Source organism: Hylaeus anthracinus, unplaced genomic scaffold, assembly GCF_026225885.1.
Source record: "Hylaeus anthracinus isolate JK02 unplaced genomic scaffold, UHH_iyHylAnth1.0_haploid 5, whole genome shotgun sequence".
Lineage (NCBI taxonomy): Eukaryota > Metazoa > Arthropoda > Insecta > Hymenoptera > Colletidae > Hylaeus > Hylaeus anthracinus.
Window position 1 is genome coordinate 7,669,960 of NW_026535322.1, and position 17,362 is coordinate 7,687,321.

Genomic DNA, 17,362 nt, shown 5'->3' on the forward strand with positions numbered 1-17,362 from the left:
CATTTTTATTTGAAAAAGATTAGACACTAAATTTTAGACGAGGGCGTGAAGTATGAAAAAAGAGACGTAATAATATTGTATAGGATCAGATTGATGGGAGTATGTTTCATTTTTATTTGAAAAAGATTAGACACTAAATTTTAGACAAGGGCGTGAAGTATAGGATCAGATTGATGGGAGTATGTTTCATTTTTATTTGAACAAAATTAGACACTAAATTTTCACCATAATTAATTTTGTCATACAATCCTAACTTATACAGTTAGGATTACCTAGGATATAAAGTATGAAAAAACAGGCGCAATAATTTTCCATCTATATTGTTTGAGGTTCGTGGAGCTATTTTTAATTTTTGGTATTTGCACAAAATTGGATGGTAAATTCCTGCCGTAATTTGTTTCGTTATGGTCAGAAATGATTATTGTTTCAATTTTCATATCAGGACCTATCGTCCTTTTTACAGGTGTATAACTTCCAAACGTAATTTCAATACTGTGTGATACTAAATGCTTCAGTTATATTGTACTAAATGATTCGATATTAAATTTAATATTGTTTTGGAGGAAACATATACAACGAGATATCCACGCAATGAATTTAGTCTTCCTCGATTTTATTCAAGCTGTAAACACTGATTGCTCGGCTGGAAAAATGATTTTAAAATTATTAATTTTTTTTTTATAACTACCTCCACCGCGCGATGGGAATTATTATTATTACTGCTTCCACCCAGCGTATCATGAGATCCACCTCACTCGGGGAAACAGCGATTTACATTACACGCTCGTTAGTTCATCTCTCAGAATACCGACGTTAATGATTCCATCCGCTTCCTCCGAATTGTTCCAAATCCGACGTTGTAATATTTGTTTCAATTATTCCTTCGTATCGTATTTCCTTTATCGATTTATAAAATAAAGGATTGCTTTAAAATAAAATGATATCCAGTCATATAATATCGATATCGAAATATCATATATTTGGATGTTCAAATAGTAGATAAATAAAAGAGTATTATAATATGCGATACGATTGACATTTTGTTTTTATTTGCCTCGTAATGGGCGGATAAAGTCGCTGAATAAAATAAACAAAACTGTGGTCGTAGATTTCCGTGAAAATTCTGTCGTTTCAATTTTATCATTCGTAGCGAAATATAATTTACATTGCGTAAGTAAATGTACCATTGTTAAAATATTATTATATCGTAATAATTATAACTAAAATCACTATTAATAATCGATAATTATAATTATATAAATAAATTACACTTCGCCGCAAGAAACAAAGTTGAACCGGCAGAATTTCCACGGTGATATCCATCCACATTTTGATTTCTTTTTTTTTAGTAAACGACTGTACTCGCCGCGACAAGTAAAATATAAATAAAAAATTGAAGTGGCCGCGCGAAAAACATGACATTTAACAACCGTAGAGGAGGCGAGTCGAAAGGGCGAGGTTCAGCAAATTGCTATTTTTCAACTCAACCCTAAACGTACGTATAGTTCCCCAAAGTAGGCCACGCGACACTTAGAGAACAAGCGAACGGTGAATCACGATTTATCGCGCGAACCACCACCTACCGCACCATATTTAATGATTTCCCGCGACAGGACATGTTTGTTTCTCCGAAAACCCTTTTATTGGTTTTTTGACGTGCTAAGAACCAATTGTAACGGAACATTCTTTTGTCACTGCAGTAAAATCTCCTTAATTACATAAATTTCTCTACGATAAATGCACAGAGCCGTCATATATATTTATTCTGTTACTACCCACTCATTTCATCGCCTCACAGCATTTTTCACCATACAACGGGCCATGAACATTCGGCTGTTCGGAAATAAAAAGATTTTCAATCTTAAAAATAATTGCGAGATCTCAGAAAGGTGCGCAGATAGCCGCCGGCGGTTCTCGTTTATCGCAGACTCCGCGTCTACGTCGGGTTCTTTCTTATCGATATTGGAATCGACGATACGGGACGGGGGCCGTCATTGGAGTGCCTCGAGAAAAAGGAACGGTGGCTCGCGTTCGCGTACGTCAGCGTCTGAAAACTCCGTTCGGCTCGGTGTCGCGTGTGGCCGAAGCTCCTTAAGGCTGCGGTCAGATTCGCTTTAAGTGCATTAAGTAAATCCACTTAGATCGAATCTTATATAAAACATCGGGTAATCAGCTTTAAATGGCTGCCAGGCAGCGCGTCAAAATGAAATTGACGCGGAATCTTCTGTCTCCTCTTCGCGACGCCATTGCTGGCGGTTGGTCGGTTCGCTTTGATCTCGATTTTCGTGAAAACTGATTTCAGGAATAGAAATAATGGATAGTAAGAATTATGGAGACATAACGAATAGGTAGATTATAAATTTCATATTAACACGTTGTTCATCGCCGCGTCACCCATGCACGGGGCGACAGTGCTTTTCGTTGAAAAACGAAAACTATTCATTCTGAAAGTTAAGTGTCGTAGAAAATGAATCTAAATGAAATACTTGAATTTTGACGAAGTTACGAAACTAAATACCGAAATAAATGTTTCGTTACGCAGTTTCCAAAAGTCTGTAAACGAAATTAAATCGCGGTAGAAATTTTCAAGCGAATTAGTCTGGCAGTGAACGTGTCAAGGTGGATGCTTGGCTCGGGTAACCCTTCGAAGATTAATTTGTTGGATTATCGATACGCTTAACGAAGAATGAACTTATTGTTCTTTCTTCAAAATTGAATCGGCGTTGTCCGAAGTGTTTCACTCCTACGTATCGCTGTCGATGCTTTAAAAGTCGAATTGTGGCAACGTGAAACATAAACAGTCGGAAGATATCAGAGATTTAAATTTAATATTGCTTTGGAGCAACCCTGATTTCCCTCTGGTGTCGAAGGTTTAGTTAGTCGACCATGAGATCTCGTATCGTAAAGACGTCCCTTACCGTCGTGAGAAATCAAATATATTTTCTAATATATAGCGTATTTGATTATTTAGAACTCCCATATCCGATACAATTTACATAAATTATCTTCGACTTATCTCGATGGAAGACAATATTTACAAATAATTACGTACGTACGAGTAGTCGCGTATTTGCTAGTGGGCTCGTATGGGATCCAACGTTGGTCAATAAAGCTAAAAAACAAAAATAATAATGAAAAAAAAAAAAGAAGTAACAAGCGGTGGAATGAGCGGAAACGGGAACAGAAAGTCAGAAACCTGGTTCCACTCGGGCCGCTCTCGCGTAGAAAAGGGGATCGGTAAAAGCGTCTCTTGTTGCGGCTCGAGCGAGACGACGTGAAATCGCTACGCGCGTTTGCCGGGTGGATTTCAGATGAAAGGTACCCTGAGAAACTGCTGGATTGAGATAGCTCCGTTTAAATGAGACCCGTACAAGTGTTTCAGACTCCGCAGTCGCTTGCTGCGGATTGTTTTGTCCTGTGTCGGGTAATCAGACATAGTGGATGCGGTTCGAGTTACAATTTATTCAAGTAGACGCTCGTCGGTATTGATTGCGGCACAACCTTCACAATTTCTCTGTGTAGACGACGATTTTCATTGGTATCCGTTACATTCGCACATTGGACATACATATATTAAATCCCATAAATATTCGTACCCTCTGTACGAAGGAATTCGAATTGAAGAAATTTATTACATTGAATTAAATAATAGTTTTGATATTACCAAACGAATTTTTCATTATAAATGTATACATGTATATATGACATGTATATATGATATGTACACATAATATATACATCAACGTATTTATACAAACATACACTTGGAAATATCAAGCGCTAGCATTTAATTTAAAGAAATTTCTTCAATGGAAGGTACGAATATTTATGGGACTGACTGTATGTCATTAGATACGCCTACAATTTATGTACAGCAATCGTTATTTTTTCTTCTATTGATTTTCTTTTAGTCGCATTTAACTATTTTTCTTTTTAATTAGCAGAAGTGAATTCTTCTACTTAAAATTGTCTCTTCCGCGAGGTTGGTATTTAATGAAAATCAAATTATATTTTCATTTCGGGGATTTGAATGTTTAAAATGAAGTAAGGGTAGAGTAATTATATTCGAGGTAATAAATTGGAACTTTTGTGAAAATGTTTATCATAATGATCGAGCTCTGCTCTCGCATCTTCAAATTATATTTTCATTTTGGGGATTCGAATGTTTGAAATGGAGCAAGGCAAGAGTAATGAAATTTGAAGTTAAATTGGAACATTTGCGAAAACTTTTCTCTCGATTTATTTCGAGTAGCGAGAGTGACTTTTGAGAGTGACCCAGCGATGCAGACAAGGTGTGGCAAACGCGTTATGCGACGTAAACGTCGTCGCGAATTACAGAGAGGAGTACGTCACGATCTCGCTTTGCATTCTCCTCGAAGGAGTAATAAGAGCAGTCGGTCTCCTGGCCGCCGTACCAGATCGCGTGCTGCCGATGCGAGATCGAGTCGCGACCAACGGTTATTAGTCGTCGAACGTTTATTTATCAACGTCCAAGGCAGTTTCGCAGGCTGCCACGAAGGTTAAGGCAGCTGTTCCATGAATTTATTTAACGTAGAATTTAAATCGACCATCCCTGGATTCATGAAAGACGATATTAAAATGTTGTAACTTTCACAGAAACTGTTATGGAACGTTGAACGATTAATCAAACGAATTATTTTGGAAATTAATCATTATTTCATCGATTCCCCAACTATTAGGTTGTCCAGAAAGTTCGTGCCAATTTTGAAAAAAAAAAAAAAAAAAACTTGAAAGGCACATTTGAATTGTAACATATATTTATTGAATTACATAGGTATCATTTTGCTCCACAAATTTTCCACCTTTTAAGGGATGTACATATACATATGTACATGTTATTTGTTTTCAGCCATTCGACATATTCAGACCTGCACCACCTATCAAAAATCGGCATGAACTTTCCAAACGACCCAATATTTATCACGTTTCTCCGTCTCGAAAAGTAGGTGATTGTGAACTAACGTCCACTTGAACTTGTTTCTAATTTCGGGTGGTATATTAAAACTGAATGCAACCCTCTATGCATAGGAAAAAAAAAAAAAAGAAATTGCTTATATGAACTGCACCGCTAACGAGGAGTTGGCCAGAAGTGGACACGCGTTTTTTTTAATGAGTCGTGCCTCAAATTGTAGGTCTTGTCGAGTTGTTCCAGAAACACCTGCTTTTTAGCAACGTGTGACGTTTTCCCGTTGAACAGGATTAAAGATCAGATTTTCTGCCAAATCAAATTCTGCCAAAGATAAAAAGCTTTCTTTTTATTTGAATATTAGATGGTGTGAATTTGAGTAAAATCGGTTCATAAATAAGAATTTTCGTAATAACTAATCCTCGATAATCTCGACGCGACAATTAATATCCGTAGAAATTTTTACGAGATTCAAGTTTGACAGCAAACCGCGTTAAGCCTCTGTGATTCTTTTTCCATCGATTACACGGATTGTCTGTAGCCGTTTCAGTCCCTCTATCGGCGCTCAATAGCCCGTTAATACGTCATTAGCCGAGCTGAGATGACTAAATCAGCGACACAGCCGCCGCCGTCGCTCGAGCGACCGATTAGGGGCGGAATCTAATTCCCTTGTGTTAGCTGGTTCATGGCACGGTCTTCTGGCTTAATACCTTGCGTTACATCGAGCGTTACCACGGGAAAGTTCGATGGATTGATTGGTCTGTTAGAACTTTGCCAGGAAATTGACAACAGCCAACCAGAACCAGAATTTAAACAATATTACGGTAAACGATTCTCCTAGACTTTGAGGATTTCTCTTGGTGGACTTTAGAATTTTGCTTTTTTCATAACGCAGAGTTATTGTATACACGAGTACGTTTCCAAAATGACGAGTAAGTCATATCTGTTTAAATTAGAGTTATAAGCAATAAAACGTAGAGGCACAGAATTAATTTCCGCGCATAATAAAATAATGTTTGCAGAAGCTAACAGTGCTCTTGAATATTAAATTACACGTTATGGTGTTCGACAAGGTGTCTGGATATTATTACATTATTCTTAGTAACGGCGCCTTATTTATAGGGTACGTGACATTAAAAAGGAAGTTTGATTTTCATTAAAACATTATTTTCCGTACAGTATTCCCGTGTAACAAATTATTTTTAAGCACAGCGTGCATATCAATTTCGAACGAAACTATAATTCGATACTCGATCGGTTAAACGGGCCCGAACAATTTATTAAATCGATAAATTTATGTTCGCGATAATCCAAAATGGAGTACGTAGTGATAATCGAAGGCAGGGAAATACGTATCTAAATTAAAATTCCGAACGTATAAAAGATAACCAGAATTTATTTCGTCATTTTTCTGGTAACCTAATTACAACTTGAATCATAAATCAACTAGAAGTACATCGAGTTACATAAACGTTGTGTATAAACTCGAATAATCTGAATGTTCACCTGAATAATTTAATCAGATGAAAGCTGCTGATAAATATCCAGCTGAATAATTTAATCAAATAAACGTATATAATGCACGTTGCGAATGTCCATTTATAAATCCCCGTTTAGTGGTCATTTGTTATTCGAATAAAATTTCGTCGTCGATGTATCTTGTCGACAATAAACAAAGAAAAATTCGCAAATCGAGAGCGAAAACGCGAGATACCGTGAGAAACGTTGTAAAGTCTTAGGAAACGTGCATAGTTTTCACGCGAAACTGAATATCTTGGTGTTTTCTGCATTGCAGGCGGTGTCGGAGAGGCTCGAGTTGGCACCAGCTGGAGGAAGATCAGAGCCGCAAGTGAGTACCACTTGAAAATGCACGCTTCGTTTTCCTTACGAATGTCATCGTCGCGGTGCACTCCGATTTTACATCCCGGCGGTGTTCACCGCTCCACGCGAGACGTCTGAAATCACTTCCGCTCAAGACACAGTCTTGCCATCCATTCTCCAACGAAATTACGCGCGACTACGCCGCGGAGCGTAACTATATCAATGCTTATAAACATGTACCTTTTATCTGGTGTGAAATAGAATCGATGTTGAATTTCCTCGTTTGAAAACACATAGAAACCAACAAGGGATGATATCGAATTATTTTGAAGTCCTGAAAAATATGCTTTGGTGTCAAAAATTAGCCAATTCCAATTTCCGTGCGTGTCTCATCGTACTCTGATCTAGCAATTTTATTCGGGATATCGGAAGCGTAAACAGACATCTACGATTAGATTGCGGATTTTTATGCATTTATGGCAAGTGAAAATAGGAGAAATCGTGCGGGAGTGTACATAAATTGAGGAATGCATAATACTTTCAATTGAATCTGAATTCTTTGTCTCGATCTGTAAAAATATTATAAGCATCTGTAGTCTAGCAATAATTTACGGTGCATGTTAATTGTTCCGTGAAAATAACAAATGTCTATATATTTATAAATGGAGGTGGTCGTATGCACACTGGACTTAATGATCGCTGGACTACGAATTATATGCATTTATAATGCGAACTAGTATAATAAACACATTCCAAACGTAATTAAAAGGTATGTGTACTCGTGCAAAATGAAATAGCAATATTATTCTAATAATCGTAGAAATATATTCCACCAAACGTTATGCATATTTCATGTACGTTTCCTGTATTATTGTTCCCCACAAATGCATAAAATGCATTCTTCTTTTAGATTTTTTTTTTTATCAATTATACAACCACAATGTATTTTAACAAAACCTTCGGTACAATAGTTCAAGGGTCCTTTTCTCGCATTTTAAAGCCTGAAAGATGAAGTTCCGGCTTCTGTTGGTTACAATCAGAAATAAATTGGGCACAAAGTTTTTTTTTCTTTTTTTTTTATGAACAAACGTTTCAGTAAATCGTTGGCCCTTTTCGAGGTTATTAACTATCGTTGAAACAAACATACAAACGAGTCAACAAAGATCGCAGAATTCTAAAACCCGAACACTCGAAACTTTTCTATACGAATCGTTGATATAATAATGGAGATACTAGTTGACGAATAGTATTGTGACGAGAATAAACATTGTACGACAATACGTTGTATTGTTTATAGAGGCGACAAGCCAATAATTTCGCATAGATATGAAATAATAGGTATCGATTCTGTTGGCCAGTCGGATAATTAGAACGGTTTCGATACAAAATTATCCATTGTTCCCTGGCATCGAAACTATCGATTCGACGTTATTTTCGTCGCAGCTTTGGTATAGATAATATTTTACTCGCCGTGGTGAATTTTCGATAGATTCTTTAGAGCTTGCAGTTTGAGAAAATTTCATATCCACGGCGGAATTTAATTATACAGTTTCGCTTCGCTGCTAAATTAAATCGTTTGAAAGGACGTAATGCAAATTTGTGCAATATACTCCAGAGACGGAGTTGGTTTTATTACTATCAGATACGATCGCGTTTAAGTGACTGCAATAAAACTTTCTGGGATACACGCGTTTGGAGAATGGAAGATTCAAGTTCGCTGTATTTATTATATCGGCGGTTTAAAAATGCTTAGGTATTTGGAAATTAATTTTTCAGTTGAATAAGGGGGACCGGAGTTATTTGATTTGTTTTGTTTTGTTTTCATTCTGTAGTAGGTAAAATTTATTTTATAGTTTGCAAGAGTATTTAATCTTTGAGTTAAACAATAAGGAATCGAGGTTGCGTGATCGATTATGAACTTATTAGATTTCGTTTATCTTTATTCTGTGTTGAAGCAATTTCATTTTTCTCTCTGAAACAAAAATTAATTTTTGTTTACTTATCTACTCGTGAAGTCGTTAATTTTTTATTTAAAGAAAAAACGAAGTTGTATGGTCGATCACAAAACTATTGGACCTCATTTATCTTCATTCTTTACCGTACAAATTTCATTTTACTTACCGAGCATTAATTCCTGTTCGTTCATCTATTCGCTAATTAATTAATTTCCAAATTAATCAAACGTGACCGATTGTCTAAACCTGTTCTACGTCACACACGAAACCGAAGCGATGCCCGCGTAAATTCCGTTTAATTTTTAAGAGAGTAAGGATAAACAACACACAAACACGTAAAAGAAAAACCTCGGTGCTTCCATTCACAGAATTAATACCGTAAAGGAAACTCTACTTCCTCTTAATTTGATTGCCCGGTAACAGAAATTGCGCATTATGCAGAGGGTTAAATAGAATTCAAGAGGCGTGCATTTCTGTCGCAACGGCGCGGACAATTCCGTAGGACCGGGTCGCAAGTGGAAACGTTCGCAACAAAATTTTGTTCGTTTCCAAGATAGCGAGGATTTCCATTCAGGCGTCTCGTAAACTCGCGCGAAAGAGCAAACTCGAAGATTAAGCGCGTCTTAAGGGTCCAAACTCCATTAGGAAGCCAAATATTAAATTGTCTTCGTGACCATTCTTTTCTTACAGGGAAAAATTTACTTAATTTTTCTCCATCTTGAAGAATATTTTAAGTATGTTCCAAAGTATATCTGGTAATTGTTTCGATTCGTTTCACATGGAAATGTTTGAGATATCAGCTGTTAAAGAGACAATACTATTTAAAAAAAGAAGTAAAACGTGATATCTCGAAGCATTTCCGCGTGGAACGAATTCTGAAATTGACCGAATGTAAAAAAAGCATTGCGTAAATTCACCTTCGTAAAAAATATCGCAAGAAACGTTTTTAACCGTTTGCACTCGAGAGGTGACTAAGTTTTCTTTAGGTTGAATTTCTTTGGAACTCGAAGTGCCAGTAAAATGATTGTCATTGAGGCATTAGGGTGACCTGATTCTCAAATCTCAAATTAGAGATCTCATTTTCGAAGCCAACACATAATCGTAGCACTCGTGGCAATAGAACGCTAAGAAAGCGAGCGCAAAGAGTTAATACTCGGACTCCTAATGTGGTTTCCTCCCTCGATCCGTCGTATCGTGGAATTTCGTTTTATTTCGTGGCCGGATGTCAGGCAACGATATTGGCTTGATTGTTTATGCGAAACGTACCTGCTTTTTTTTTTTGTTTTTCGTTAAGGTTGCAACGTTATGCGAGGCGGGGGACGTGTATCTGGCACAGCACATGGGCGAGCAGGGACGTTGGGTCTCCTCGGCTGACAAGAAGAGTTGCATGACGGACAAGCTCGAGATCCTCGAATACTGCAAGAAGGTAAGCGGGCGGAACGTAACGTAATCCTAATCGTAACGTAATCGAACAATTTCTTTCGACAACAGTATTGTCTCTGTTACTTCGTAAATGGCTTCAAACATTTTGCCTTTCTATAGATGTACAGTTAGAATTGCCGTAGAGTCTGAATCTTTCGAGCGACACAAACCACCAACGGAAGGCCAACAATAGTTTATAACATGCTCGCGTAGCTAGGCTGTTTTTGAGTTTATGCTGATATTGCCGTCGATATCAATCTAGTTGCGACCGTCGCACAGTGCGGACAAATAGCAAAATTGTGGACAGAAATCAAAATTTACATTACTAATATAAATATATTGCTATTTATTCACAAAAAGAAATTAAAATTAACCGTAAACATTAATAAAATCACAACAAAATGAACAAATTTAACAAAAAATTAACAAACCCCGATTTTGACGAAACTTTGTATACTTGTTTGTGGGATCTTCTTATGAATTACACCATCCTCGGTACGTGCGACTTTTGCATTTTGAGAATGTACGAGTGACAAATGAAAAGTAGGAGAGATACACCGAGGTATCTTCAATTGTCACTCCGAGTTAACTAACTTGTAGGAACCTGCTGGATTTACCGAAATAAAGTTGAAGTTATTTGTTAAAAAGTGTTAGACACTCGTTCCAGTTCTACTACTTCGATAGTTTCATTAATTCGGTTGTCATTAACGTTCGCATCCGAAGTGAGCATATCAGAAAGACGTTCTTTCAAATACAACGCAGTTATTTTGCTCACGCCGTAACAATCTCGAAATAAGCAACTCTGTCGGGGCTGGTGAGTTGCTTACTTCGAGGGAGGTACGCTATTCGGCTCGACTTTGTTCTCGACGAAGGGGAAGTCGTAGAAAAAAGAAGGGAGTTCGGTGTAGCAGCAAACTACATACAACTAACAGTATTGTTTTCGGAGAATACACACGCCAGAGGAAGGGAAAACATTTTACACGTGTTCTGTGCTCTTTCCACTGATCTCCTCGGCTTCCCGTTTTCACGAACATATCACTTCTTTTTGAATTTCTCACTCTGCGTGCGACTTCAAACAAAATGGTGGGAATACCGAGTTGCTTATTTCGAGACAATACCGTATATTACGAATGCACGTGCAGATGTACATATCGTCTTATTATGGACGTGTACGAGACAGCATTTTTAAGAAAGTTTCGAATTATATTGGGTTATCTGGAAAGTACATGGCGATTTTTAGTAGGCGGTACAGGTCTGAATGTATCGGAATGGTTGAAAACAAATAACACGTATACGTCCCTTAGAAGGTGGACAAATTGTGGAACAAAATGGTAGATATATAATTCAATGAATATATGTATATTAAAATTCAAACGTGTCTTTGAATGTTTCTTAAAAATTGGCACGAACTTTCTGGGTAACCCAATATTTTCGTGCGCAACCGTCACGAAATAACTACCTTAACTTTCACCACGTGAACCACCGTTTTATAATTACTTCTCCCAATATCGTTTCTCCGCGAGGGGAAAACGAGAGGCGAACATTGATTTCAAAGTAAACCGTTCCAATTAGTGTTCCCCTTACCGACACAAGAACGATTCGCGCCATTAAATTATGCAACGCGGAAAAAAGGTAGCTGGTGAAACTTCGATAATCGTCGCGTGGGCGCAAAAGTATTCCTTCACCTTGAGCACAGCCATGCGTCGGAGAGCCCGTAAAAATGTTCAATCGTGCACGAACGTACTGCATTAGTTTGCCACGCATTTACGCAATGCAAAGAAAGCACAGCGACAAGGAGAGGAGGGTGGATGCCACTCGTTATTGAAAGGATCGCAAGCGTTCGCGTCGATTCGAGGAGCTCTCTTTTTCCTTTCTTTTCATTTTGTTTTTTCAGTTTTTCTTCTTCTCTTTTTTTTTTCTTTTTTTCTTTTAATTGACAGAAATAGACAAGCGACGGTTTCAATAACCGGGCGAGTTACCAGCGCGTTCTGACGTTGATGCACGTCTGCGTTATCCGGTGAAAGGCACGATAATTTGGTGGTTCGAAATGAACATTCCAGCCGCAGTTGCATTGACGCGTGCAGCCACCCCGTGAATATCGAACCCGGTCGCTTGCGAAATGACATCATTCGAAATATTAGCAAATTGAAATTTGAAATAAATGCGACGACGATGAAACGGGAAAAAGATTATTCGTAACGCTCGATATTTAGGAACAAATTCGATATTTAGTATTTAGAATGATGAATTTAATTTTTATTTGTTAATTATTTCAAGTAACGTATTATTCTGTTTTATAATTATTTGAGATAATTGTTTGAAATTGAAATTGTTATTGGAGATATTATGTCGAATTCTATTACTTTTTTTTTTTTTTATATAATGAATGTTTTTGTTTTAAATATATTTAAATTAATTCGTACATTTTTAAAAAACACTGTTAGCGATCATATACACTCTAGAGCACGAGTCTACTTTTATTAATTGCGTCCACTAGATATATGATTTTATACTTTGTCTCGAGATTTAATTTACTTCCATTACTTTTTTCTTCATATCCTACATCAAAGATCAGAGAATTATTCTCACATAATCTGCGTTTGAATTTTTTTAGGCTTACCCTAAGAGAGACATCACCAACATAGTCGAATCATCGCACTACGTGAGGGTCAGCGGTTGGTGCAAGCCAGGGAGGACCAAGTGCAAATTGTCACGATGGGTGAAGCCGTACAGATGTCTAGGTAGGCATCGTTTTAATAAATGCACCTAATTTTTGGTACTTTTCACACTTCTCGTATTATGGAAAATATTGTTTGATATACAGACGGGTGATTATAGTTTTATTTATTGTGTATCGTGCTGCACTTGGATTCGAGCCATTTCGGTAGTCGAATTATATTTAAACCACTTAAGTGATTGAATTATATTTGAACGATTTAAGTGGTCGAATTACATTAGAACCATTTCAGTGGTTGAATTATATTTAAACCATTTAAGTGATTGAATTATATTTCAATAATTTAAGTGATCGAATTATATGTGAACCATTTCCGTAGTTGAATTATATTTGAACTATCTCAGTGGTTGAATTATATTCATCAAATATTTGAGCACCATTTCAGTGGTCGAATTTTATTTGGATTATTTGAGTAACCGAATTAAACTTGATCCATTTAAGTGGTCCAATTAACTTTGTCCACTATTTCAACCGTTTTAAATAGTTTCATTTATTTCTTAACGTTTCTCGTGCCTTCATAAAAAAAAAACAAAAAAAAAACACATTCATCTGAAAATCTTTGCAATCCCAGGTTCGTAAAATCGTAAATCAGAACTTATGATCGCATTCAACACACACCAGCCATAAAACATTTCCCATTTACCAGTCGCTGGTCTGATTGAGAGAATATTTGAACCATTAGCGTACAACACGGCTTACGATCGTGCACTTTAACGAGGGTAAAGCATTCTGCTTGCATCGAATGACTCTTTAATGGCATCATCGGTGTATTCAATAGTCATTCATTATCGTATCGTAAATCTCGTAAATGAGATCTTCATCCACGTTCGTTTCGCCTTTAAGAGCCTGGACAATTATACCCCCGGTGCAAAATTACGCTTTTATCGATGCCTGCGTCTCGATGGCAACTAGTTTTACGTCTAGATAAATATATTGAATCGTTTAACCGACGGTTGCATTCGTTCACGTTGCGCCACGTGAAAGTAAAACGAGTTCATAGAAAAGAATGATGTAGGTGGATAAGAAGCCACCGTATTGTTTGAACTTTTCTTAGGACTTTAGAAACAATGGGTAGGAATAAAACTTTTGAGATGAGCTCTGCAATCCGACGTTGAGGAAGTTTTTCATTCAAAAAACTTTCTACTTCTTCTTAACTATTATATCAAGTCAGAAGTTTAGAGTCGTTCAAGTATTAATAGAGTCCAAAGGAAATTTTATTTGAATATGCTTCGAACTGCATTTATGGACCAGATATGAACGTCGATCCTTTTAAAAATTAATTATTCCAATTCTCCATTAAGTAAGTAGAATTAGAGAGGATTTTTTTATATCAATGTATGTATATTAATTATTATTACAATAATTTTTACATGTTGTTAGTACGTGTCATACCTGAGCAAATTTTAATCGAAACGAAAACAAGAAATAACTGTTTGTAATCATTTATTTTCTTCTTCTATTTCTATATATTGAGCATTATATAATACATAAACAATCAACAACGCAGGTTAATAGGTTCCCATTGATAAGCACACGAATTGAAAATCCTATAAACAGATTCCCAGTCGATGAAACGTTTACGCTCTCTCCTTCTCCCTTCGTCAGAAAAAGAAATCGTTTATTGCCTCCGACGAAGCGTTCTGTTTGGGTACAATGAACCAGAAGTCGCGTTTCGTGACAGTAACCGACTGCGTTTTGTCGTGTGCACGTTAAGGAAGTCGGTGAAAGAATTCAAGCCACTTTCCAGGGACTGTTTATAGCTTTATGAATTAGACCGCCACCTGAGGATCGCGCACAGGTTTACGTGCAGTCCCAGCGAGTCACTCTGATTCGCAGTTTCAGCCGTATTGATTCTTCGGGTTGTGTCGAGTACTGCGTACAGCGACGGCGAGCTCGCGTTAAGGGATTGAGCAGGCACGTACATCTACAGGGTAGCACGAAATTCACGGTCGAATTGTATTTTAAACATTTCAGTGGTCGAATTACATTAGAACCATTTCTGTGGTTGAATTATATTTAAACCATTTAAGTGATCGAATTACATTTGAGCCATTTCAGTGGTTGAATTATATTTGAACCATTTCAGTGGCTGAATTATATTTAAACTATCTCGGTGGTTGAATTATATTTGAATGATTAAAGTGATCGAATTATATTTAAACTATCTCAGTGGTTGAATTATATTTGAGCCATTTCAGTGGTCGAATTACATTTGAGCCATTTCAGTGGTTGAACTATATTCATCGTATATTTAAGCACCATTTCAGTGGTTGAATTATATTTGAATCATTTCAGTAGTCGAATTACATTTGAGCCATTTCAGTGGTCGAATTACATTCGAGCCGTTTTAGTGGTTGAATTATATTTAAACTACTTCAGTAGTCGAATTACATTTGAGCCATTTCAGTGGTTGAATTATATTTGAACGATCGAAGTGCTGGAATTACATTTAAGCTATTGCAGTAATCGAACTATATTCAACGAATATTTGAGCACCATTTAACTGGTTGAATTACATTTGAATCATTCTAATAACGGACCACCCTGTATGTTGCACAATGCGACGCGATTTCTGCGTCGTGTACATCGTCCCGGGCGTAGGTGTGTCCCCGCGTAGGACACAACTCGTTTCTTTTCACGGTCGTTTCTTTCCAGAGGGACCGTTCCAAAGCGACGCGTTGCTCGTGCCAGAAGGTTGCCTGTTCGACCACCTCCACAATCAGACGAAATGCTGGGAATCTCACAGGTAAGGAAGTGAATTTCACCGTGGGGAAGAAGCGACGTGCCAAGTATCGATTCACGCGTCTGTCCAGCACCACGTAACTCTGTCCTTAACACCGACTCCGCGTTATTGGAATTCGCGGTTCAATAATTCCCTCGCTTCTAGACCATTGTTGTGTGCCGGTTCACTGCATTCTCGTTGAATATATGTACGTAGACATACTTGGTCAATATATGAGCCGTTTCTATTGTCGAATTATATTCGAACTATTCAAACGGTCGAATTATACTCGTCCAATATTTGAACCACTCGAGTGGTTACACATAGAAAATAAATAAAAATAGTCTGTACATCTACGAACGGGTTTCGAATTTTCTGTGGAATACGTGTCGGTTTTTTTTATTTTATTTCGCACCACCACACTTGAAGCAATCAACGTTGGATCCATTAAAAGTGAGAATTTGTCGACACAAAGAGCAACAACGTCGAGGACGATTATATTTTCACGATTCGGCCATTACTGTCAAACCTCTTCGGGGTACAACCGGGAGGAGAACAATATTATTTGATTACGAGAAGAGTTTTAACGCGTGTAATTGAAACATTCGGCAAACGAAGCATTCCGTTCTCGCGCATAAATGTTATGGAAGTGATTGAATTCAATTCGTCGAAATGGTCGATTTGTTTCAGATATTTTCGGGTTCTCGTATTCTACGGTTGCTAATTTAATTTCAACTTGCGCGCGCTCCACTTGATTGTCCTATTTTCCAATTTCCGTTTCTCATTATTTCCCCTCTTTCAAGTGTCAGGCGAAGTGTTTTATATAAAACCATCACAGACAGGTCAGACACATGGTTAATTTAACACCTTGAAATATATATATATATAGTTTGGAAGGTTTCAAGAACGACTACCCAGGAGTGCATGACTAAAAATTTAATTGAATATTCCGTTAAATTTTCAGACGGAATTTCAAGTACTCTATTTACAATTAGTATCTTACTGTAATTACTCCAAATAATTTAGTATCATCGATTAACATCGCGCTAGAATTACGCTTTGTTTAAATTCTCGATTTCAGTTAAATTCGAGGAACAATAATTACCCGCGTTAATTTTTTTGTTATCGCATAAGGTTGACAAGTTCAACTTCCGGATGGTTTAATTGAGGTAGAAGTTGTTCGGTACAAATTATTAATAACGCATAATCGTATACCAGCCATAATTTCTCTTCGCGTTAAAAGTTTCTACTTTGATCAATCAAACATTATATCCCCCCGCGTATCCGAACCTTCAAATACGTTTGATTGGCTTTCGTTTACCTTTCACTGCAAACGAATTAACTTCGCGTTAGTTGCGATAGAGCCAAATGGTATTCATTTGGAACCTATGTATACGAATAGTTTGTAGACGTTCGATCGTGTTTAACACGTTGACTGCCAAACGAATATTCTTGAAAAGTTCTGCTAAGATTAAATATTATTTAGACTATCGGAGTCTAGGTAATGAAATATTTATCGTGGTATTTAGTTTTGTAACCGCATAAAAACTCATGGATTTCATTTAGATTCATCTCCTGTGACGTCTAACTTTCAGAATTAATCTTTCTAGTTCTTGAGTGAAAAACACTGTCACCCATATATGGGTGACATGGCGATCAACGTGTTAATTGACTTTACATATCATCATTCAAATGTGTTTCTACCAAGTATTTAACAGTTTCATCATGGACAGATAATCGAATCACCAAAGTTTTCGAATTTTCAGTTACAACAAAAT

At 37.0% G+C, this 17,362-nt stretch overlaps 1 protein-coding gene across 6 annotated transcripts in view; it reads left to right on the forward strand.

Annotated features, from left to right (window-relative positions):
* The window catches only part of LOC128895504 (amyloid-beta-like protein), a 39,624-nt gene that overhangs the window by 7,626 nt on the left and 14,636 nt on the right, over nt 1-17,362 (forward strand). For all 6 annotated transcript variants that reach the window (XM_054158151.1, XM_054158155.1, XM_054158153.1 and 3 more), the window contains exons 2-5: nt 6,723-6,776; nt 9,998-10,129; nt 12,740-12,866; nt 15,518-15,608. In XM_054158151.1, coding sequence (XP_054014126.1) covers nt 6,723-6,776; nt 9,998-10,129; nt 12,740-12,866; nt 15,518-15,608 — 404 coding nt within the window. The remainder of the gene's footprint in view (nt 1-6,722; nt 6,777-9,997; nt 10,130-12,739; nt 12,867-15,517; nt 15,609-17,362) is intronic.